We start from the raw sequence: 23320 nt of genomic DNA, 5'->3' as shown, positions 1-23320 counted from the left end.
TTTTCCACAACCTCTACCACAAAAGACTTTTGTATATGACTCCTGTGGCTACAGGGAATTGCTCCAGCTGCTCAGAAAGCTCTTCCCGAGATGGCTAAGGGAATTGCTGTATTAACAGTGGGAAAGAACGTACGACTGTGTGTCTACATAGATAATTATTAAATAAACTATGGGGATAAACAGAGATGCTAATACACACAGCACTTACTTTTCGGGATCAGTCTTTGTTTGCAAATCTGCATCATCATTGGTAGGTATTATCAGGATTAATTTTGACGCCCTCTACTGGCTACTTCGTCCTTCAGCCAAAAGATGATAGTGCTGCAGCTCCACAACAAACTTGAAACCTAACTACACAGCTAAAGACAGCACTCATAGATACCCAAAAGCGAACGCATCAGTTTGCAAGTGGCTATTTCTAAATGTTCTCTTCATCTGCTTAAATGTAAGAACGGAAACAAATGCAACTTCCCCATCATATCAACTTGCTTTTTGTGTCTACTTCACAGAAATTACGTTTTGTCACATTTAGAAATGCTATTGAGGATTATAAATTCTAATCATTGTAGCAAGTGCTGTTAATTGCATTTTCAATCACAGCTTGCTTTTTTCTCCTCCTTATACCAAATTTCATCAACAACCAAGCTGTTGAGCAGTCTATAATCACAGAACAGCTCAGTTTGGGAAGCAGGGTTTGGCAACTCCCTGATCCAGCTCCCCCTGCAGCAGGGCTGGATGCACGCCTGGGTCAGGCTGCTCAAGTCATCATCCCACTCGCTCCCTGCACAGCTCCACAGCTGGCAGCTATGCAGCCTCTCATTCCAGTGCTTAAACACAATGACAAGCTCTCTATGACATATGTAAAATGTACATTAGATTGAAAGCAAAAGGAATTCAACATCTTCATTCCGTATTTAATAACTATTTTAGACATTAGGTTCTGATAAAAAGTAGTTTGAACAGTGTTTAATTGTAGTTACTTGTAGTAAACATTAACGTATTAGTATAAATTACTCCCAATTAATAGAAATAGTGGCAAATTTCATTTACTTCGCTTTTTTTTTTAATAGGTTTTGATTATGTAGATTAGCAAGACAAACTTCTACTGCTATATACAGATCAGAAATGTAAACCCTTAGTGCTTCCCACAACTACTTACTTTAGAAGTGATTCTGAGCATTATCTGCAAATATTATTCAGAGCTGGAGACGCCTGACAAAGAGCACTACTGCCCCCTAATGTGCCAACCCCACCAGAGCACATCCACAACAGCCTTTTCCTTTCTATTACAGATTTCCAGACAACTTGATACACCGTGCACAAAAGCCTCACAGTGATACCAAATACTGCACAAAAATCAATCATCTTCAACTCTTCTGTCTGTTTATGGGTACACAGTATCCAATCTTAAACCTACTCTCTATCAGAATGTAATCAATCACCTAAAACAAACAAAAGAAACAGATATCTTCATAACAACACATATATTAGACTTTTGGTGTCTGAAACATCTTTCATCAGCAGGATGTTCTTCATGTTGCGCTGCCCTGTCTAAACGCCAGGTACAAGCCTGCTCTTAAGCTTGTTATTATTCAAAAATAATTCTGACATAAGTATTCACCTACACTCACAAAAATAAGCAGAATAAATAAAATATCCAGTCACCAAATTCTGTTTGTAAAGGAAATAGGTCAACTAACTCAGTCACGTGGAAATCACATCTTTCTCATGTTGCTATAATTACAGACACAGACTTAAACCTGTCTGCAGTGTTTCTCAACACAACTTGGGTATAAGAAATTGTTCAGTTCCTGGATGTACTTTTCAAAAAGATTTATAGTCTGCAGTGGACTATTGAAGGTCCTAATGAAAAGCACAAATACAAGCTGTATATTCTCATTTACTCAGTCACACGTCAGGAATTCCACATGCATTAGTAAAATTACCTCAATTTAAAGGCAACACAAAAGCTGAACTGAGTTCTGATTCTTCTCTTCTTTTGCACTGACTGTTTCATCGCTTAATAGTCTGAGAGACATCACAGAAGGCACCAATTTATGTACCTTAGCAAGATTAGGTAAATAAATGTTCATGTGCTAAGTAATATATGACACAAATTTATAAATAAAGCTTCATTAGTTGTTTTTGACACTGAAACACCATCAATCACTAAACACTTTCAATGTAAGGCTTACCTAAAATATCTCCAAACATCTGTGTTTTGACACAGTCAAAGCTATCTGTGGCCTTGGGCCACTGTCATCATTCATATAAATACATCACTAGCACAAAAAGGCTAGGAGTGGCAAGTGGTATCTTAAGTAACTGGTCATGGTACAGTGCAGCAAGAAGCTGAACATTAAGTCCAAGGAGTATCAATCACAAGATGCATCTATATATCTAGAAATATATTTTACAGATCCAAAATAGACATATTTCAGAACATTCTTCCATGATGTCACAGCCCACATTTGATAGCACAGCTGTCAGCTCCACAGTCCGCTTAATGCATGTGCTATTACATCAGTACTTCACAAATTTAAATGCTTAATCATATATTTTGTGAAACTACATCAGAAAAATATGAAAACACTGGAGAGAGACTAATTGTTATCAAGAGTTCCAACTGATGCCCCCAAACTTCTAACATAAAGCCATCATCACAGTTCATTCCAACTTTGTCAGCCACATTTGTCTTACCTTTGAATCTTCATTGCTCACACCCAGCTCTAGCACAGCTCGAGGAGATTTCAGCTTTGCTTGCACAGATGCAGACATTTGAAGATCAAGCTGCCAACCAATTGTTTCAAGCTATAAAACATAAGTTTAGTTTAGAATCAGGTGCACAGAAGTACTGGGAGGTCAACTTAGAGCATCTGTCAATGGTTTGTCAGCAAACACCATGATCTACAAGTAAGTACTAAGCATTCTTACACAATACACACCCTGCAAATTCTCCTATACTCCAATTAGTGTTTGCTTCTACCTCCCACCAACCTTACCAGTTAAAACTGCCTGCGGCCTTCACAAATAAAAGTAACTTCAAATATCTCAAATGTGCTGAACTAACCCATAAAGCAAAATGAAGTAACCAAACTAAGATGCATTCCCCCTCCTTGCAAAGTTGACTGAAGATTCAATTTCACATCTTCTTTTATTGTACAGAAAATTAATAAATTACCAGTGTAAACTACCTCAAAATGGTAATCTCTTAACCAAAAGAATTACTGCATGTCCTACCATACATGGAAGCTTACAACAAAAATAATTCTGGGATGCTTTTTAACATGTTTCTACCAAAAAGCTAAAAAGTGGAGCAGGTGCACAACAGTATTTGAATAGGAAGCTCCTCAAAAATGCATTCCAAAGTACTTTTTTAATCTTTAAATTGAAGTGACATTCAAAAATTACTGAGTTGCAGCACACACATAAAATATGTAAGAACAGAACTAGACGCCTAACAAGAAATAATCTACCTAGCCTTCTTGAATGAAGTAGAAATTCAAAGTCTTACCACCTGGCAAGTTAATCAACATACAAGTTTTTTAGTCTACTCTCCCTTCTGCTAGTAAATACTGTGGCTCACTTTTACTGTTACTAAGACAGCCCATTTGTTGACCCCTTCCCAGTCCAATATTCAGTACATGCCCTGTTCTCCTGCGGTGACAGCAATCTCTAGATGAAAGACAGGACAGAAAATGAGAGGCAGCACAGTGGTTATAGCTCAATAGCAGCCATAACACCCTTCCCGTTACCACTTTACTTTATCATTACTTTGTTTCCCATAGCCATTTTTATTTCTGTTTTGAATACAGTTGCAGGAGAACAGGTTTTGATTAACAGATAATAAGCTGCCTCAAACTCCAAAATGGCCTGCCTATATACTTTCTTGAAATCGAAATATAACATGTATTTGACTGCAGTACGTTTACTTAGACATTCAGCATTCTGAAAGGTCAATTAATCTTCCAAGAGCAGGGACATGTTGCATGATATTTGTGTCAAGGCACAGTATTTGGATGCTACGAAGATGTATTTTAGGGGCAATTTTTTCAAGAGATGAAAGGAATTCAAATTTATTTTCACTTCTAATGCAAAATTATGCAAAACAAATATTGGGAGAGCCTTAGATAACACTGACACTTGTATTATGCAAGAAGTATGTACTAGTGGAGAAGAATTTCTCCAGAAATAGCAGGGAAATAAAATCGTGTTCTTAGCTTTTTCTTTTTATAATTTCCAAGCAGCAGTTTAGAAATACTCAAGCTAACTTGTCACTGCAACATTTAACACTGTTGAAAATGCACTATTTTACTCTGTAAGCTCACACTTGGTATCTCTGGCAACTATTTAACCAGAAGGTTGTGTTCCGGAAACAAAAAAAAACAACAGGTGCAGGCTGGAAAAAAAGGAAAGAAAAAAAAGGTGGATAGTAAATAAAAACATGAGTAAGCACAAATAAAAGTCCTTCAGATCCCAGATCTGCCCCATGAACACCACAACAAGATTCAGAGCAACAGAGAAACACAACCTCACTATGAAAGAAAAACAATGTTGAGGACCTTAATTTGGGAAATGCTCATCGGATTACAAGTAGAAGTAATGAGGAAAAAAGGGAGAACTGTAAGTGGCAGCAGAATTTCACAGAACACATAATGCTGTGAAGAGCATCCCAGTACTTCCAACTTCAGCCATTCTCAACTTGCAGAGCAGGGCCAGTATTTTTAAGGATGGAGTGTGTAAAGCTGTTTGAATACTCAACTACTTCAGGGGGAAAAGCAAGGATACTTTTCAGTTTTGAGCTTTTGAGATATCCTGAAGTAACTTTCCCTGCCTTTCTCTGCACCGACTTATTTTAAACAGGAAAACTGAATTTCCATATGATTTACTCACTCCTGGAAGGTGAAGCTTCCAGAAGGTCACACAATTTCATAACAAATGATTATGAAAACAACAAAAAAATCTTCATTTTTATCATCAAAACTCACTGATGTGGTGCCAAAAGGCTCCATGCATTACTCTTGGTAATAACTACATAATTGTTCCATAATTTGGTGATGTGATATTTGAAGGATCCATAGTGAACACTGCTCTCCATTGCTAGAGGAAAGGAAGATTTTAATTTCCTGCTGGCTTTTAGTTTATCTGATCATTATTATTATCATATTATTTTGGGCCTCACAAAACAGGAGTGATACATATTGACCAGAATGCTGAAACAAACTGCTCTTTGTGTCCACAGTAAGAATTAAGATCCAGTAAGAGTAACTTTTAAAGTAATTAGATCACACTGTTGGGACTGAGGAGAAAAGTGTACTAAAGAAACTGTGGCATGATGCCACATCTTATTCGTCCAGTTCATAATGCACCAACCAGCTGAGTCCAACTGGCCTCTAGTGCCATCATGAGCACACCTGAAAGTCCTGATTTTCTTTCTGAAAACCCAAGTCTTGGCACAGATCCGAGCACTTCTAATAGCACAGCTTCTCCTGCAGCCTTAGCAATGCCAAAGGATTCGATTAACAAGGAGACTTGAGGTTACATGCAGCTACATGTGGCACAGAGTAGAGCTTTTGAATTGCACAGATGAGGACATTCGTGTCGCCTTACACTGAATACTCAGAACATTCAAGGTACTTTACATGCATCTATCATATATTTCCCCCCACAGTCAAGCTGATTAATTTGAGGACAGGATAAAGCAGTGCAAATGACTTCATTTCCATGAGTTTCTGATGGTTTGTTTGACTTGCTTTTTTTTTTTTTTTTAATACAGCTTTTTCCATTCAAAGCCAAATTAATACACAAGTAACATCAGCGCTTTTCAGAGTTATACTCTACTCATCTATTTCTACCAAAGGTAGTACATCCATAACAGCATTACATCAGTTTATGCAGAGCAACTTCACTACATCAATGCTGGAACACTCTATTAAATGTAAAGACTATTGTATTAAAGACTAAAGTAAATACAGATAATTTAAGATTCCAAGCTCTAAGCTTCACCTATTATACTGTTAGGAGTAACAAATACTGTAGGAAACTGTGTGATAGAACAACTGGATTTATATCTCAGAAAGGAAAGGAAAACCCACCCTCCAAGTTCACAGAGGCAGTAAAAGTACATACCAGGAGTACCCAAATGGAAAAAGACAGCTGATTGACTCTACCTAGCAGAAGAATAGATAGCAAAAAGCTCTGGAAGGAAAATGAAGTCAGGCAGATTTTAAACAGATACAAGGCACTTTTTTATTAGCCACAAAAATACACCAGAAATTACCTGTCATTTCATGCCCTGAAATCCGAATCAGACCCTTTCCAAGAATTTTTACATACTGAAGGAAAAAATTATAGTCTGTATTACACGACACTAAATGAGATGAGCACAGCATTTCATTCCAACTTAAAATGGCTATTTTGTGCCTAGAAGTAGAACGATAGTTTTTAAATGTGCTCAAAGTGTATCTCCTATCCCTTGTCATTTGCATTTATTTGGTAAAGAATAGGGTAAGAAAGATAGGAAAAATCTCATTAAAAAATCCTCAAGATGTAGAATCTAAAAAACTGGGCATTATTAAAGTACCTAATAACCATGTTAAGGAGCAGAAGATTAAAGAAACACAGCCATGCTGTAGCTGGCTTTCAAAATAAATCTCAGCAGGTATAAAACTGAGTATTCCATCTTCTACCATTTGAATTCTCTTCACCACTATGTGTGATGATATTGTACTATGCAAGTTGCCTCACAATTCATTGTGACAATACCCATAGGGACTACACTGTCTTGTGACCTCTGCTTGTCACTGTAAGAAGGATTAGAGGAGCAAAAACAAACCAGAAAATGATAGATGCCTTATTTCTGCTTTAAGTGTATTCTTGTTTATTTCACTTTTCTTCCACATCAGAATGAAATTTGCCCCACAAACAATGCAGAACCCTTCTTTGTCGTAACTGCCTTAGGATGCATGTCACTCAGAACGCCATTTCTACAGGCTAGCCAGTATCTAACAGGGAATTCAGTATGATTCAGTACGCAGATAAGCCCCTTAAGAAGACCGGTTTTGGAGAAAATACCTTTCATAATTTTTCCCATAAAGCCTGATGCAGGCAGCCAACATACAGAACTGACAGCTATGTGAAGTTTTAGGTATGTAATTACACCAGTTGCATTCCCACACAACATTATATTAAGTAAGGCTACTTCATTGCCTTAAAAAACTTCCCCTTGCCTGGCAGCATTGGAAGCTGACTTTTTTATTGTATATATTTTAGAGATATAGCAAACAGGTTTCCAAAACAAGAAGCCTATGAAGAATATAGCTTGACTTGCCTGTTAGAACAGATAGCCTTACATTGCAGCACAAAAAAAAATCCCCAAAAAAACCAAACCCATATATATAGAACAAAATAAGGGTGGAGGGTTTTTTTGGTTGGTTGGTTTTCTTTTTAGAGGGATGACAGTGGAGAAAAGTAAAGAAATCAATGGAAAACTGCCATGAGAATTCAAAGTGAACTTTACCAAAAAACTTGCTCTTCGTCACAGAGAGGAATAAATACATTTTAATCCCTACAATGTGTCCTAATGTCTGAACTGACACATTAACAAGAATTGAAAACTGGATCAGACTTATTGTTTTCCTATCATTCTAAAGGTCAAATAAAGAATACCTTCAAACAAAAAAAAACAAAGACCCAAACCCAGATACAAATACCATCATTCCAACTGATAAGGAATGTATCACCCAGCAGACGTAAAACAGTAAATGGACTGCTATACTAGTAAAGACTCGCTGAACTAATTAATGCAACAGGAGACTATACATAATTAATAACACTGGGCAGCTGAATACTGACTATAAATAGATCAGTAAAAGAAAATGAAAGGATGAAGCAAAAGAATACTACTAGGTGATATAGCTTTAACTCTAAATTTTTTTTAATTAATCTCTCAGGACAACAGGCTCTATCAACCAGATTACACCGAAAAGTATTCAAAGACCCCAGCTCAAAAAAGAACATTTTTTTTTCTAACAATCAGGAGCAGTTTTCCATATGTCACAGAGGAGATTAGTATTCCTCACCCGGGAAATATTTATTCTGTTGTAATAATAAACTCAATTTGACCTGTAATCTTAATGAAGCTATCAGCCAGTGCATTATCACCTACACATGTGGCATGAGGACAGAATGAGAATTCAGAATGCTACTGTACCTTTCCAGTAAGAAAGGGATCTGGTTTAAGAGAATCAAAATAAACACAAAAACACAGAGAACTGTCTGTAAGACATCACTTCCACCTAATAGGTAGTGACCTGCAGAAACAGAAATGAAAGATAAGTGCCTGATCCTACTTGATTTCCCATTGAACTCTGGCCAATCAGCCCTTTTTAATCCTTATGAAAGCTCTGGCACAACTAATCCTACAAGCCACCTCCAGGAGCATGAACATGACCCTGAGTAGCCAGCACGTGGTGCACACCATGGTAAGTCATGTAGCAAAGCTGCTGACATCTCCTTTTACATGAGAGAAATTGATGAAATATGGCTGAATGAGCAGAGGCTAAGGTGGACTGACAACTGCCTGAACAGCCAGGCTCAGCAGCACAAAGCCTAGCTGTAGGCCAGTGGTGTGCCCCACAGATCAACTCTGGATCCTGTTGCTTAACATCTTCATTAATGATCTGGATGATAGGGTTGAGTGAGCACATCCAACCCGCAGCCTCCTCACTCAACACAAACAGTGATGAAAGGACAGGAGAATCTCTACTGTGAGGAAAAGCCAAAACAACTGGAATTGTTTAGCCAGCAGGAGACATGGCTCAGAGAAGATTTTATCAATGTGTATAAAAACCTGAAACAAGTGTGCAAAGACAACTAACCCAGGCTCTTTTCAGTGGTACTCTCTGACAGAAGAGGCAATGGACACAAACTAAAACACAAGAGGTTCCATCTGAACAGCTGGAAACACTTCTGTATTGTGCAGGTGACAGGGCAATGGCACAGGTTGCCCAGGCAAGTTAAGGAGCATCCTTCCTTACAGATCTTCAAAGGCTTCCTGGACTCAGTCCTAGGCAATCCTTTCCAGGCAGCCATGCCTGAGTGTGGGAAATATAACCAAGTTATAAATTGCATCTAAAAACTATGTAATAATACAAGTGTTTTTCCGTGTATCAACTTTTTTTTAAAGAGGTAATTATGACAACTTAGAGGGAGTTGCTACAACAGCAATATATCTTAATACAATGTTTTTCCCCAACTTCTTAAAGACAACACAGCAAATATGTGCTAATTTACTACTACTATAAGAACACAGATGGAACTAATTGAAGGAATCATGTAAATATCCACTACACTTGTAATATTATGAATTCCATGTAATGAGATCACGAGTTCGTCCATTTTTCTGTGTAATTTTCAAATATCTTCCTATACGTGCCTTTTTAGTAGAATAATTGAGGTTTAATCCTTTGCCTAAGAAAAAGCTTTCATGAACTTCATAGTTTTTCACTAAATCTAAGTCCATAGGATTAGAATTCTAAAAGGTTTTACAAAGCAAACTGAGAAAGTAAATTCAAGCTGTTGAAACTCAAACTACATTCACACCCAAACTGAAAATCAACTTGCCCTCCAGAATAGCAAAATCATTTTCACCTTTTGTTTAAACATGCTTTCATTCTAAAAAGAACAAAAATTAAGGAATAAAAAAATGACAATTTTGCAGCTGCTTTTGCGCAAATATAATTACAAATGACAGTTTGAAACTTTGTATGAACTGTGATATGCTAACAAAATGTAATTCTGTTACATAAGGTGGTAGAGAAACACAGCATTTCTATCCCAATAAGGTCACTGAAGGTGAAAAGGGTACAAGTTCTAGAATAGAAAGAATTACAAACAGAAGACAATCAAAGGCTTTTTTTTTTTTTAACTAGTTCCTTATAAGTAGAAATGTCAACAGCAAAAATCAGATCACTGAACAGCATGTCTGAGAATTTTACTGAGATATTTGCTTGGCAGAGCTTCTTCAGAACTGCCTCCCAATCTGCACACACGTGTTGTGTTCTGAATGGTCCACCTCATAACTTAAAACCCAGTTTTCCAAATGGTCAAGTTCAAATACTTTGGAAAACAATCAATTGTAACCTAATTTTGAATATCTTTACTCTCTGCAAGTGACAGATTTTGTCTTCTTAAAACGTACCTTTACATCTAAAAGACCAGAAGCTGCTTGTACTACCTTCTTATTTTGTCAGTGTATCATCTATTGCTTATCACATTTATTTTCTACATGCAATTCACTTTTCTACACGCAATTCACTAACTGAACAGGGATACAGAACAGATAAAAGCCAAATCTTATGCTAGTAAGATAAAAAAGATAAAAATAAAGGACAGTTAAGTCAATATTCAACAGTTCTGTCAAATCATTCAATCATGCCCGACACTGGTGGGTTCTGTTTACACTCCCCCAGAGGCTTATCACAAATAAACAAAAGGATTTTATACCTGCTCATAGATGTATACATTTATGCCTAAAGATACAGTAGATCAGACTTCAACTGTATATGCCAAATTTTTAACTGACAACAGATATATATGAAGCATGAGAGCTTTCATTAATTATCCAGATTACAAAATCAAAGGTGGCAGATGCTCTGAAACACACTAATTACAGAGAAATAACACAAACTAAAGGCCACCACCAGCTCCAGGAGATCCTTATAAGTATGGATGCTGATTACAGAGACATCACTTGCTTTTCTGAAGGAAGCTGGCTGAACTCAAAGCCAAATGCCAAAAAAAGACTTTATGATTTACGAAGTGAAATCAAGTCTTTTATGGAATTGAAGGGAAAATTGTGCTAGAATGTGAAGATTAAAAATGATTCACAAATTTAGCATTTTTGATGGATTTGACGTCTCTTTCAAATGAGTTAATCATATCTTCAAGGTGAAAATCACCTTATCTGTACTACATTTCTAAAACTAACTGAATTCAAAGTGAAACAAATTATGGCAAACTCAAGTTACCGTTATAATTTCCTGCATTTTGTCGTGTTGGCATAAAGTATGCAGCCTTGCTTTTAGTTTTCATAGAACCATAGAATCTCAAGGTTGGAAATTACCTATAAGATCATCCAGTCCAACCATCCTCCCATCACCACTGCTAACACAAGCCACCAAACCAGATCCCTGACACCTTATTCCTGTCATCACTTTTTGTCAGTACACACATTTGTGAACAACTGCTTTCAATGATGTAGCACAGGAAAATCTCAGCTCACCTCCTTGAGAACTAAGAGTGGCAAAGTGGCAACTACTTCTGCTGACCTAGACAATGATGCATCAGTTTCACAAATCCAAATATCTATATATATATAGATAGATAGATAAATATATAGTTTTATGGCTTTCTTGCTCATTATCCACAAATTTCACTTGTGGCCCAAGACAATTCCTATTCACCCCATTTGGCCCAGGCAAGACAAGAGGTTGTACATCCATGACCAACTGTAAAGCATCTTCATATAACACAGAGCATATCACAAATGACACGTAGGGCACATTATACTGCATAGTTCAAACAGTTATAGCAGCTAAACTATCACATAAATACCTCTTCAAGGCAACACAACTTAATTACACTGACAACATTAAGCCACTACCTACAAAGTACCCTTTTTGTTTTCAGTACCTTGTGTTGTCATAATTTTTTTTTAATATTAGACACCTTGCTTTGAAACACAGCTATATAGCTTTAATCTTAAAAAAAAATAATAAGAATTACCTTCTGAGGGGTCAAAACCCTCTGTCTGAACTTTTCAATTGTCTCTTGACCTGCAGCTGCCCATGCACTGGCAAATGCCTCAGCTTTGTCCTGGTCCAGGTGAATGCTCTGCAGCTGCTGTTGCAGTGAAGCAGGCTTCAAATTGTGATAAACAGCCTGTTTAAAGGAAGAATAACCGCAATTGTTGAAGCACCATTCTACATGTTGTACCAAGCCATTCTACAATACCACAGATGGCCTCCACATGTACGTAAGATTTTTTACTAGCAGCTCTACAATGGGACTGCAAGCACTGAGTTCATCCTAACCATTTCACTGAGGAGACGGAAGAGTGCAACTTTCCCAATCACAACTCAAAATGCAATAATACAAATGACTCAAGACAGACAAATTGTGAAAAGTTACATAAGCAAACCACGGTCGAAACACCATATGAAACAAGTCCTGTGGTCACATGGCACTCCAGAAAGAACTGTGTCAGATAATGGGACTCATTTTGAAAATTCCCTTGTAAATACTTGGGCCAAAGATCATGGCATTGAGTGGATTTATCATATCCCCTACCATGCACCAGCTTCTGGTAAAATCAAACGATACAGTGGGCTGTTAAAAACCATGTTGAAAGCAATGGGTGGTGGAACATTTAAGCAGTCGGAGAAGCACTTGGCAGAAGTCAACACCAAAAGATCAACCAGTTGAGATGATCCTGCCCAATCCAGCCCTGTACATACTGCTGAGGGAGATAAGGTCCCTGTGGTACATGTAAAGAGCATGTTGGGAAAAGTAGTTGGAAAAAGGTCCAGCTTCTGGAACTAAGTTAATTAATGTTAAATTGACAGGTGCAAGAAAGACTCAAGTCACTCAGCACACCTGAGTAACACCAGCATGCACTCACTGTGCACAAAAAGTTTACACACTTGCACGTGTGTAAACGCATTTCCCTCCTCAGTGGTGGTTGACTGGCAACCTACAGCAGAAGCAGGAAACATCCTGTACAAGACACTCAGCTGTACAACATGCAGTCACCCACTCATTTAGATACAAGAACTACAACAAGTGTGCCTGTTCACCTGCAAGTAAGAGGAAAGACTTCCTCACAGTCATGCAGAGCTGATTTCCATTGCCTGTATTTATCTTAGCTGGAAGATCACCCCATAAATGCAATGAGTTCCAAACAAATCAATAAAGAAACAAATGGAAAACCATGTCCCCAAAACATGTGTAATATACTATAGACACGTTCCCATAAAGTATTTTCTATCTTGACATCTGTATTTTTAAATCAACGGCCTGATAAAAGAAACGCATTTATCAATTCACAGCGGTAAAAACAACGTACCTGTTCCAAAATGAATGATATGGCCTCGAGAACTAGATGAAGATCCTGCTTTTCCAGTGAAAAAGCTATTTGAAGCTTTTCTTCTTCCTCTTCACTGAAGCTGCTTTCAGCCTGAAACACAGGGTGAAAGCACTGTGACATTGTGTTACTAAAGGCCACCACCAGCTCCAGGAAAGTTACTGCTGACATTGTGTTCAGCCACTACAAACATACCTGCCAAGACAAAGTTTTCTCATCACTCTTACATACACTGAGCTTCTCTAAATTTCTTAAGTGGAAATAACAAAGTAAAGCCCTTTCCAACAAGAAAAAAGAAACACCAAAAAATCAATCTAATTGATCTCCTTGAAATTCAGGTTTAATTTATGAGATTCTGCAGCTTTTATCGGGATCACTTGAAATACAAAAAAAAAATGCTTTCTCCATGCGAATGAGAGCTACTGAGGAAACACTTCCCTTCTGACTGCATCAGCTCATCACGCGCAACAAACTTCCATAAATAATTAGTACGCTGCTTGAATCAGAACCAAAGAAAACAGGAAGCAAAAGCTGTTGTGTAGTTAATTCTGCAGGCTCCTTCCACTTCAGATTCCTCCCTGATATGTCTGTTATGTGACAGGGGAAATAAAAGTCCTAAGTCAAAGCACATTGCTTTGAAAGCTGGATTTTAACACAGTCCATACTATACCATGCTAATGACAGTTACCACAAATGTGTTTACTTTTAAATGCAGTAGTAGTGACCACGATAAATTAAACAGCAATCTAAGTGCAGATATAGTGCCGGCTCACCTTCAGATGCAGCCTCTGCAGCAGGCGGGACAGCAGCCTCGGGAAGCGGCCCGGGTCCACGGCGTTGAGCAGCAGCACGGCCCTGCGGATGCTGCATGGAAGCAGAGGAAGAGGTCAGGCTGCAGCAGGCCCCGCTGCCCTCACCCCACAACATCACAGGGCCGAGCAGGGACAGACACCATGTCTATACCTACCTGTCCGTCTCCGGAACCACAGAGGCCGCCATGGCTGCTGCCACCGCCCCGCCCGACGTCAGCAGTGTAGCGGGGCGGGGCGGGGGGGAAGGCGGGGTGCCGTTCATCGTGTCGGGTGGATGTAAGCTCTGCTCTGCTTGATGAGTGTTGTCCTTTGTAAACACACCCATGTTGTAAGTTAAGGTTCATTAAATGCAAGTGCTTTACTCTAGCAAATAGTTGTTATTGTTACTGTTACCTCAGGCTTGTAATGTTTCCCAAACTAAATGAGAGCGACCAAAATAATCTGCTGAAAGGTGTAATTTATTCTAACATCGCGGTGTTTCTAACATTGTGAATAGTGTATTGAAGGAGAAGCTACAGTAAACGTTACTATTCATAACTAATGTAGTATGAACATAAATTACATAAGTAATGTAGTATGAACATGAAGAAAGAAGAACTTTGCACAGTTACAAAGCTACTGAAACAAAATCAGGGGTCAGTAGGAAATGGGAAAGAACTGATCACATTCCCATCTTCACTCTCAATTGTATCGTAAGCCCACTTCCTATTGCAGCGACATTCCGGCCCACACTTATTTGAGTTGCATTTGGGGCAAGGATAGAAGCAACCCAAGCACTTCTTGTCCAGGCAGTCACACAAATCAATGTTAGTACCAAGCAGCCGGCCACGACTGTTGTACTTCTTCAGAGTTCTGCAAAAGCAAAAAAGAAACAGTGATTCTTGGAGAGTGCTTTGACATTTTTAAAGACTAAACCCAGCAGATGTGGAAAACATCTGTCTAAGAACAAATATTTCCTTCTCAGCACCCTCACAATAAGCCCTAATTGAAATAGGCGCTGTGTCTGTGCTGAAGAGGTCAGAATCTATGTCATGCAGAAGTTTGTTTTCCTTGCTAAGCTTTCATATGTAAAAAGAAATCTCTGAAAAATATTAATGCTTCTACGCACTCCGTTTCTATTCAGTAAACAGCATGAGAACCATTTTTAATAGCAAAATTTGTAATAAATTAATGCATCTTACTTGGGCTTATTGAAACAGACTTGTTTCATCTCTGACATGCATGCTTTTTTCCTCTGCTGTCTAGTTTCAGGATTGAAGTTAGCTATCTGAGGTCCTGGATTCTGAAAGTCTAAGTGTTTTAGTTCCTTGTTCACTTTTTGCTAAAAACAAACAAACAAAAAGAAGAGCAAAGTTACAGTTTTTGTAACTACAGCAAACACTTATTAGCTACCAAATGCCCTCACTGTCTTCCAAGTGGCATTAAAATTAGTATCTTAATAAGCTGTGGAAATAGCCCGCCCTCAAAGAATACTTCTTTATTTCCTCTCTGTTTCATTAGAGCTCAGAAGCGCTTAGCTCTCTAAATTACTGCACTGCAAACTCAACTATTTTGCAGTTATTAGTGGTATTTTCCTACTTGAACTCTAGCTTTAAACTTTTATATTTGTTGAATAGATTGAAGACAAATGGTAAGGATCTTAGCAATAAAACAATACTGCAGAAGTCATACCCGTTGTTGTGCTGTAATGGAGTCTGCGTCAGGACGGGCAGATTCTTCTGCAGATGTTTTCTTGACATTGCTGCTTTTCTTGTCATTTTCCTCCACCTGTTCACTCATGTCACCTGTACGAAATGCATGCATGTTGGACACACAAGAAAGTGTGAGATTCACCAGCCTCCAAGTGAAGTTTTTGAGAGCAGTGATACCCACAGTAGACTTTTGTATGTCTGAGAAACACAGAACTGTTAATTCAAAGAAATGTCATCATCTTTGACTCTATTACTGACACCACGTCTCTGCACTTAAGAGTTGTTTCTCCGCTTGCCAGCAGGTGACACTGTTATCCTAGCAGCAGTTCCTCCTCTTAGGCTCCCAAAGTGAGCCGGCCGGGAGGTTACAACACAGGTGGTGGTTTTCACCCTATATCCAAATTACTAGACGAGAACTTCCTGTCCTTTATACTCAGCCCTTATCTTTGCAAGAGATTTTGCTTAGAAATGCAGTGTGTAACTCTTAGGATGAAAGAGCAAAGAGTGCCTCATTCTGCTGTCAAGGAACTCACAAGGGCTATGAGTTCTTTGACTCTTTTGTACAAACACCAACCAGCTCCTCACTCTCACAAGGAAATGGTGGTTTCAACTATTCAGGACAGATGATGACTACTACCTTTTACTCCGTCTGGGGAGACTCTTAAAATGTAATACAATGTAAATAGCTCCAGTGCCTTTAACATTAACATTAATGACAAGCAGCATCAGCTTCTTTTTGGCGTTCTTGAAAGCTATTAAAGATCTTAATATTGTTTGCTGTCTGGGGGAACCTGCTTGTCTTAGTTTTTGCTAGAGATCAACAAATAAAACAGGAAGGAATGTTCACAGGAAGTTAGTGCTGCTTTCCAAGTGCACTCAGCTTGGACTCCCAATACAGATTTGCTCCCTGCATCTCCTCTTATGTACAGTCATGCATCTTTATCAGTACGTATGAATGTCATCTGTGCCTGTTTAATTACAGCGTGCAAGGATCAGGAGAAATATAGCCATCAGCGCATACCAATGTAAGCACACAGAATCCACGGTGTCCTCTTGTGTCATAAATATTTAACCTCTTTGGAAGCAGTCCTAGCAGCTATCTGGAGCCAAACATCCAATATCAGAAGCATATTTAAAATCTCGACAGAAAAGGGACAAGCCAGCATCATTTTCCAAACAACATATTTCAAATACTCTTGCACCTCCTTGGTGAAAATATTCCACATAGAAAATGTAGTACGTTTCTGTCACTGTACATGTTGTAAATGGAAAGTATTAAATTTTAACCTCCAGGAAAGATATTAAAAAATGAAGCAGAGTGGGCCTAGGAAACTCTATTAGATTCACATACTTGTAGGCTGATTTTCTTCCAGATCATGTCCAGAAGAGGATGAGGAAAAGAGGGAAACTATGAAGCATCCACTCTAAAGTCTGCACAGCTTAATTATTCAAAGGAAAGGATGGTTCTGCATGAAGCAGTGTTTATCCCTCTAATGTGAGCAAGCTTTTGGTCCACTGTGTCTTGCAGGGGCAATGCATTCAAAACTAGAAATTTCAATTACTATTTCATATTGGTATGTCTTTAGAGGACAGCCATCAGTTGCACTTTTCCTCCCCTAGAATCTCTGCTCTTCTGCACCTTTTAAACAGAGCTAAATCTTTCTGGAGGTGACCATCCATATCTCAAAGTACTGCTGTGACTAAAGCGTATGGCTAAGACATGGCAATTTCAGCATGGACCATTGGCACAACTAAAAGCAAAGCTTTTAAAAGCAGATTAGGGGAAGAGGAAAATCGGAGTCTGCGTTACATTAAAAGAGACTTGTTCTTATCCAAGTGGCAGATGTTTTTATTCAGAGAATGATTTCAGAAGATGTTGGGATTTGGAAGGAATTGCATCTGTTTAGGATTTTTAAAAGAGAAATATTTTCCTGTATTGCCCTTTCAAGAATTCAGTATTCCTATTTATGATCCTTGCACTGTCCAAATATTTCAGCTAGTGAAATGTGGTGACTGTCGTTCAGATATTCCAGGCTGCTTGATCTCAACAGCCTAAAGCCTGTACCCCTGCAGAGCTTGCCAGAGTGATTGCACATTGTTTTCAAGCTTCACATGTTCACTCCAGAGGAACATGTTCACTCCAGCTCAGATCTGTAACCTCCTGTTCCTCACCTTCACCCAGGCTAAACAAGGTGCTATTCCCAAAGTTCAGTGTGGTCCAACATCATACCCACACATTGCAGTGGTCACATCTATAGTTCTGCACAGATGTTGTACATTCACACCCGCATCTTGAAAACTCTGTAGGAAATCTGATGACAGCTTAATCAAGAATGTGAATATTCATATTCCTTAGAATTAATAATGGGCTGATCTGTTAAGATGTGGAAACGCCACTTATTAACTAGTGCCTGCCTTCTCTTATAGCTCCACCTATATATCTATTTTCAGAAGATGGCCTTTGGTTGAGCAAGAAAACACAGACCAGATAAAGAAGTAGGCCTCATCTCTTCCAGCTCCACAGGTTTCCTGAAGAAATTCATAAGTGTGGTGAATGGGTAACAGTCCATCCTGTGAGAGGAGTTCAGACAGCACATCTCACCCTTTCCCAGCAATATAAATCAAATCCTCATGAGTTTTCCCTTCCGCTCCAAGAGTCTTTCTGCCTCCCTTGATGTGAGAGATCCTGTGGCTGAATTCTAAGGGAAAATCTGCCAATTGTCATGCACATGCAGAAGAGATCTGCTGGAATCACCTTACAAGTATCTAGAGTTCCAAAGGGGATGCATTTAGATCAGAATAGAAAGAAATGAAGTTACTAAGAATTTTATAGTGTACTTACCAGAGCAGGAGGCTGGTACAACACAGGTTTCTTGCTGTATAATTCCTCTGATTGTGTGAGTGTAACGTTTGTCCCCCAGTGACTGAAACAGAAGACAAATAATCAAAATAACACTCCCCAGAGAAGCAGGTTGAAGACTGTGCCAGGTAACTAACTTTTAAATAGTACTTGTCAAAAAAAAACGTGGAAATAGAGAAGCTGTAAGTCAACCAGGACAAGAGCCCACATGCATTACCTTCCACTCATCATATTTTTGGAGATCAAAAGTTTTTTTTTGCTTTTGTTTTTATTTTAAGGATAAATAAATGACAAAACTGTAACTAACTGCTGCATTTTACAAAAATTAAGATTTTTTCTAGAGCAAAGAAGAAGTGGCATTTTGTACCACATACTATTTAGACAGAATATTTTGGGTTTTGTTTGTTACAGAATATTTTGGGTTTTGTTTGTTATCTCCAACTGGCAAAAGTCAGCAAATAAATATGTTGCCTAATAGCTACATGGACATCACAGCCTCCCAGTTCAGCTTGCTATCCTTCAGTATTGTTTATCTTACCAGGGGAGACAATTGAGGCTCCACCTGCTACCTCCAGATGCCCACAGTTAGCATGGTACACTCCTTGCTGGTTACTCCTCCCTAGAACACAGTCAGACCCTAAAGAACATACAAAGCTGAAAAGTCTCATAAACTCTCCTGTTCTGCTTTGGCATATAGTTCGGAATGTCTTTTTAACTACATTATCTGTATCCACTCACTCTCTGATCATTTCACAAACCAGTCTAAGGGCAAGTGAGCTGATTATTTATTTACTATTTTATTTTCTTTCACTCCAAACACTGTTAAAACCAAAATTTGATGTAATATTCTAGCAACAAATCTTAGCTAGGTGATTTAAAGGCTGCTACACATAAAGTTGTTTTGTTTACATGCAGTTTTCCTAATCATGAAAAATAAAAGAGGAAATCCCCCGGGGGAGGCGAAATAAACTCTCCAAGGTATTCCTGTAACGGCAAGAAACAAGCCAAGAACTTTTGCTTTATTCTTCTATACATTTTCCAGTATTCTGATTTTTCTACGTTTTATACAATGCAGGAAACAGGTATTAATAACTCTATAACAAAAAATAAAATAAAATAAAATAAAATAAAATAAAATAAAATAAAATAAAATAAAATAAAATAAAATGACCTGATGCATAATATCTCATTTTCTTCAGTTTGGTCTCTTTGCCTTTGTTAATATGGCATAATGTGGTATATAAGTATATCAATTCCTGAATTTTTGCTGAACTTTATGAATTAATTATGGTTCTTGTTTATCATGGCAGATATCAGCCTGAAGTCTACCCAGGGTAGTTTGCACTGAGTGTGTTAGGCTGAGAGGCTATGTACATAAACTCTGACTGCTGGTGACATTTTCAAAGGCTGATGCTGGTGGAAAATCTCCCAGTGGTGAGAGAGAGAAAAAGAGAAAGAGTAAAAAGAAGGGAAGAAAGGAAGAAAAAGAGAGAAAGAAAGAGAGAAAACAAAAGAAAAGAAATTGGAAGAAAGGAATATTAAGAAAATAGAGAAAGATAGAGAAGAAGAGCAGGCAAAGTTACAGACACCCAGTTATATGTAAGTTCTTATAAGCTTCCTGACCATTATCCAAAATCCATTTGTTTGCTTTGCAAAGTATTTGCTTTTTGTATAGCCTTTCCCTACAGCTAATGCATGACACTCATCTTCTGTGTTACAAGATCTTCTCTAAATTCTGTCACTTGATCAGCTCATTTCACTGGGGACTCATGACCTATGCAAGATGGTCAGGGCTGTATCAGTGGCAGCATACACAGGTATCTACTTAAAATCTTCCTGTGGTAGTTTACCCGAGGCCAGCAGCTCAGCGTCACACAGCCACTCATTCACTCTGTTCACAGTAGGATGGAGGAGAGAATCTGTAAAGTGAAAGTAAGAAAAGCCATGGGCTGAGGTAAAACAGGTTACTAGGCAAAGCAAAAGCCATGCAAGCGAGCAAAGTAAAACAAGAAATTTACTCAGGTTTTCCCATCAGAGGGCAAATGGCCATGTACTTCCAGGGAAGCAGAGCTCATTACATGTAATGGTATCACTCTAAACGACCCACTTCCTCTTTTTCCCCAAGGCTTTTATTGCTGAGCACAAACACATAGGGGACATCCCTTTGGTTAACTGGGGCCAGCTGTGTTCCATCCCAGCCTCTGTTGCTCTACCAGCCTCCTTGCTGGTGTGGAAGGACAATAAACAGCCTATGACTGTGAGCAAGCACTGCTTAGCAACAAATGAAGCATCATTGTATTGCCAGCACTGTTCTGATCCTAGCATCTTACAAGCAGCTATGGGGGAAAAAATGCTCTTAAAAAAAGACTCTATCTCTGTTAAAACCAGTGCAGATTTTTTTGCTGCCTCAGTGAGAGTTTCAATGCAAGCTCCCTGCCTGACATAATTCCAGATTTCTGTTTCATCCCTAAAAATACAGGAGCAGTATTCAAGTATCTCAAGGGCCAAGCCATTACACAAGTTTTATTCTGCAGGTAAATGGAACTAATAATTTCAGCAAGCTTTCTCCAACACAAATTTCCTCCATAGCTAAATTCCAGTAAGTAAATTAAGAGTTGCAACCAATTAGAAACACATTGCTGTTGGCTGATATTTTTTGTCTAACAGCAGCAGATAAGAAGGCTGGATGCTGCATGGGGCAGTGCTCGGGGCAGCTGAGAAGAAGAAATCACATTTCCCTGTGTTAAAAATGAGCCTGTAAGGGATTAACCCACTGATAATAGTTTCTTTGCAGCTTTGTGGTTTCATTGTTAAAATGTGGCACAGGTGATTGTGTTCAGTGGAAAAAGGTGTGCTGTAAAAGATCACCATCATGACAGGAAAACACCATTTCTCCTCTCCAGCTGCACCACCCACACCCCTTATCAGGGATTTCTGTCTATTTTCTCATTTCTGGACATCCAAATCAGCAACAGACTTTGAGGGGGTAGAATATATGAAGAAAAGGATATGTATACAGGTCTGGGAGATAATTATAGTGGCCAAGATGTCATCAAGAAGAGGTTGTAAAAGGCTGGTATGACTCCTGTCATGGCCACCAGCCACTCCAACCGATGCCTGTAGCCTTGCAGCAGGCCATGGCCAAACTGCCACAGCCAGGTGTGTGCTACCTGTGGGAAACAGTACTGAAGAAAGGGCAGAAATGCCCGTGGGTACTACCTGCAGTCCTGCAGCATGCTGACAGGGCTCACACAAGAGCAGGGATAGAATGTGGAGACTTTGGTGGAGGGCAACCTGCACAGACTGACCTCTGTTCCCCAAGGCCGCACCCACCCTGTCTAGAGGAGTTCGGCATAGGAGCAAGTAAGGGCTTGCATGAGTTTATAGTTGTGATTCTCAGCCTTCTCCTCCATGAGCCTGTTTTGCTCATGACTGTAACTGTTAGTGGTCTTCCTGCCTTCATCACAACCTGTGAGATTTTTCACCTCATTTCCTTCCACAGGCCCACTGAGCAGAGGTAGTGAGAACAAATCAGGGTGGGTGTATGGCAGCTGTACAATTTCAGCCCACTGTGTGTAAGTACTGTAAAAGCTTATTTCCCACCCATGTCTCCACAATGATTTTCAGTGAACTTCCTTTCACCTCAACTCCCTTCACAAAAGCAATTTCCCCAGCTCAATCCAGATTCCTTCCACCCACCTCTCCCTCCCTTGCTACAGCTCCCATTTGCCGCTCCCAAATTTCTATGCTCAACTTGTATCCAACAGCAGCAACAGCTAGTTCTTGTGTTTAGCTCTGTTCAATCTGCATCCCAACCCTCAGGCATGTCATTTGCACCGCACAGCTTGTTGTCCTCTGCAAACTTGCTGAGGTTTGCACTGGATCCCACTGTCAGTGTCACTGATGAGGATTCTGAGGAGCACTGGTCCCACTACTTGACCTCTGAGAGACACCACTTGTCGATGATCTGCAGCCACTGACCACTCTCAGTTGTTTAAAATTGCTCAATCCTTCTTTACACATCAGCTTTATTTAGTTATATTTTTGTTCAGTAGAAAGAAGAAAAAAGACCAGAAAAGAATAACAAGGCAGTGAAAGAATGGTTAGAAAGTGATGAGTTTACTTGTGGTTGGAAGAAAATGCTTTGAAAGTACAAGCTTTATGTTTTGTTTTGTTGTTTTTTTTAAATTATTTCTTTTTTTTTTTTTTTTACAAAACCTCCAATCCATAAATCCTGCAGCAACAACTTTCTTATGTTTCGTGTATCCCCTCTGCTGACTAATCATGCAAAGCTGTTGTTCGACAAGTGGGAATAGTGACTGTAGCCTAACTGCGGTCTGAATCAGCTTGATGGAAACCCTCAAGACTGCACTCAGCTTGTTTAAGAGGTGAAACAGTTCCAACACAAACCTCGCTGCACCAGTTGTTAATTCCCCTAGGGATCCTCAGGTATCCTCACAATAACTACAAGGGAGAGAACAGAAGATTTGTTGCAGTTCGTACGGCAGTGTTTACCTTAAGTGTAGTTAGTCTGTAAACAGAGAAAATCTCTTTGTGTCAGTAAGGCTGGTTGGGGCTCTTATATCTTGGGGCTCTTATATTCCCATACAACCCTGTTTTCTACATTAACCAGAGCATCAGTACAGACAGCTTTGTTATAACATTACTACCATACAAATAAATACATCAGGGACCTCACATTTCTTCAAAAACAAGCAAGTCTATTTTGCTGACTCTAGTTCTCTGGAGGCCTAAATTCTGTCTGTTCATCCCCCCTGAATCATGGTAAGCGAGATGAAACTTTTCAAAAGCA

General features: G+C 39.0%; 2 protein-coding genes across 3 annotated transcripts in view; both read right to left on the bottom strand.

Annotated features, from left to right (window-relative positions):
• COMMD10 (COMM domain containing 10) overlaps nt 1-14174 on the bottom strand; it is a 79915-nt gene extending 65741 nt beyond the window's left edge. For both annotated transcript variants that reach the window (XR_014939656.1, XM_015850003.3), the window contains exons 1-5: nt 14112-14174; nt 13918-14008; nt 13127-13237; nt 11788-11943; nt 2701-2811 (exon numbers count right to left, since the gene is read on the bottom strand). Coding sequence is in view for 1 of the 2 variants with exons in the window: in XM_015850003.3 (XP_015705489.3) it covers nt 2701-2811; nt 11788-11943; nt 13127-13237; nt 13918-14008; nt 14112-14143 (501 nt within the window). In the remaining variant the exon portion in view is untranslated. The remainder of the gene's footprint in view (nt 1-2700; nt 2812-11787; nt 11944-13126; nt 13238-13917; nt 14009-14111) is intronic.
• A 222-nt stretch (nt 14175-14396) lies between these two features.
• Nucleotides 14397-22109, bottom strand: ARL14EPL (ARF like GTPase 14 effector protein like). Its single transcript, XM_015850004.3, has 6 exons — nt 21727-22109; nt 20358-20426; nt 18490-18571; nt 15628-15740; nt 15138-15277; nt 14397-14808 (listed from the first exon to the last, which is right to left on the bottom strand). Exons 2-6 carry the CDS (start codon nt 20391-20393, stop codon nt 14586-14588), a joined length of 594 nt encoding a protein of 197 aa, XP_015705490.2. The 5' UTR covers nt 20394-20426; nt 21727-22109; the 3' UTR covers nt 14397-14585.
• Between the last annotated feature and the right edge of the window lie 1211 nt (nt 22110-23320).

Source organism: Coturnix japonica, chromosome Z (genome assembly GCF_054131305.1).
Source record: "Coturnix japonica strain WE chromosome Z, WE-NBRP24, whole genome shotgun sequence".
Taxonomy (NCBI): Eukaryota; Metazoa; Chordata; class Aves; order Galliformes; family Phasianidae; genus Coturnix; species Coturnix japonica.
This window is presented reverse-complemented; position numbering and strand designations above follow the sequence as displayed.

Coding starts and splice junctions, on each gene's coding strand:
- ARL14EPL (XM_015850004.3), bottom strand. CDS start 20,393: ATGAGTGGCTGTGTGACGCTGAGCTGCTGGCCTCGG. Junction 18,572..20,357: donor CGCTGAGCTGCTGGCCTCGG/GTAAACTACCAC, acceptor CTTCTGTTTCAG/TCACTGGGGGACAAACGTTA. Junction 14,809..15,137: donor GTCTGTTTCAATAAGCCCAA/GTAAGATGCATT, acceptor TTGCTTTTGCAG/AACTCTGAAGAAGTACAACA.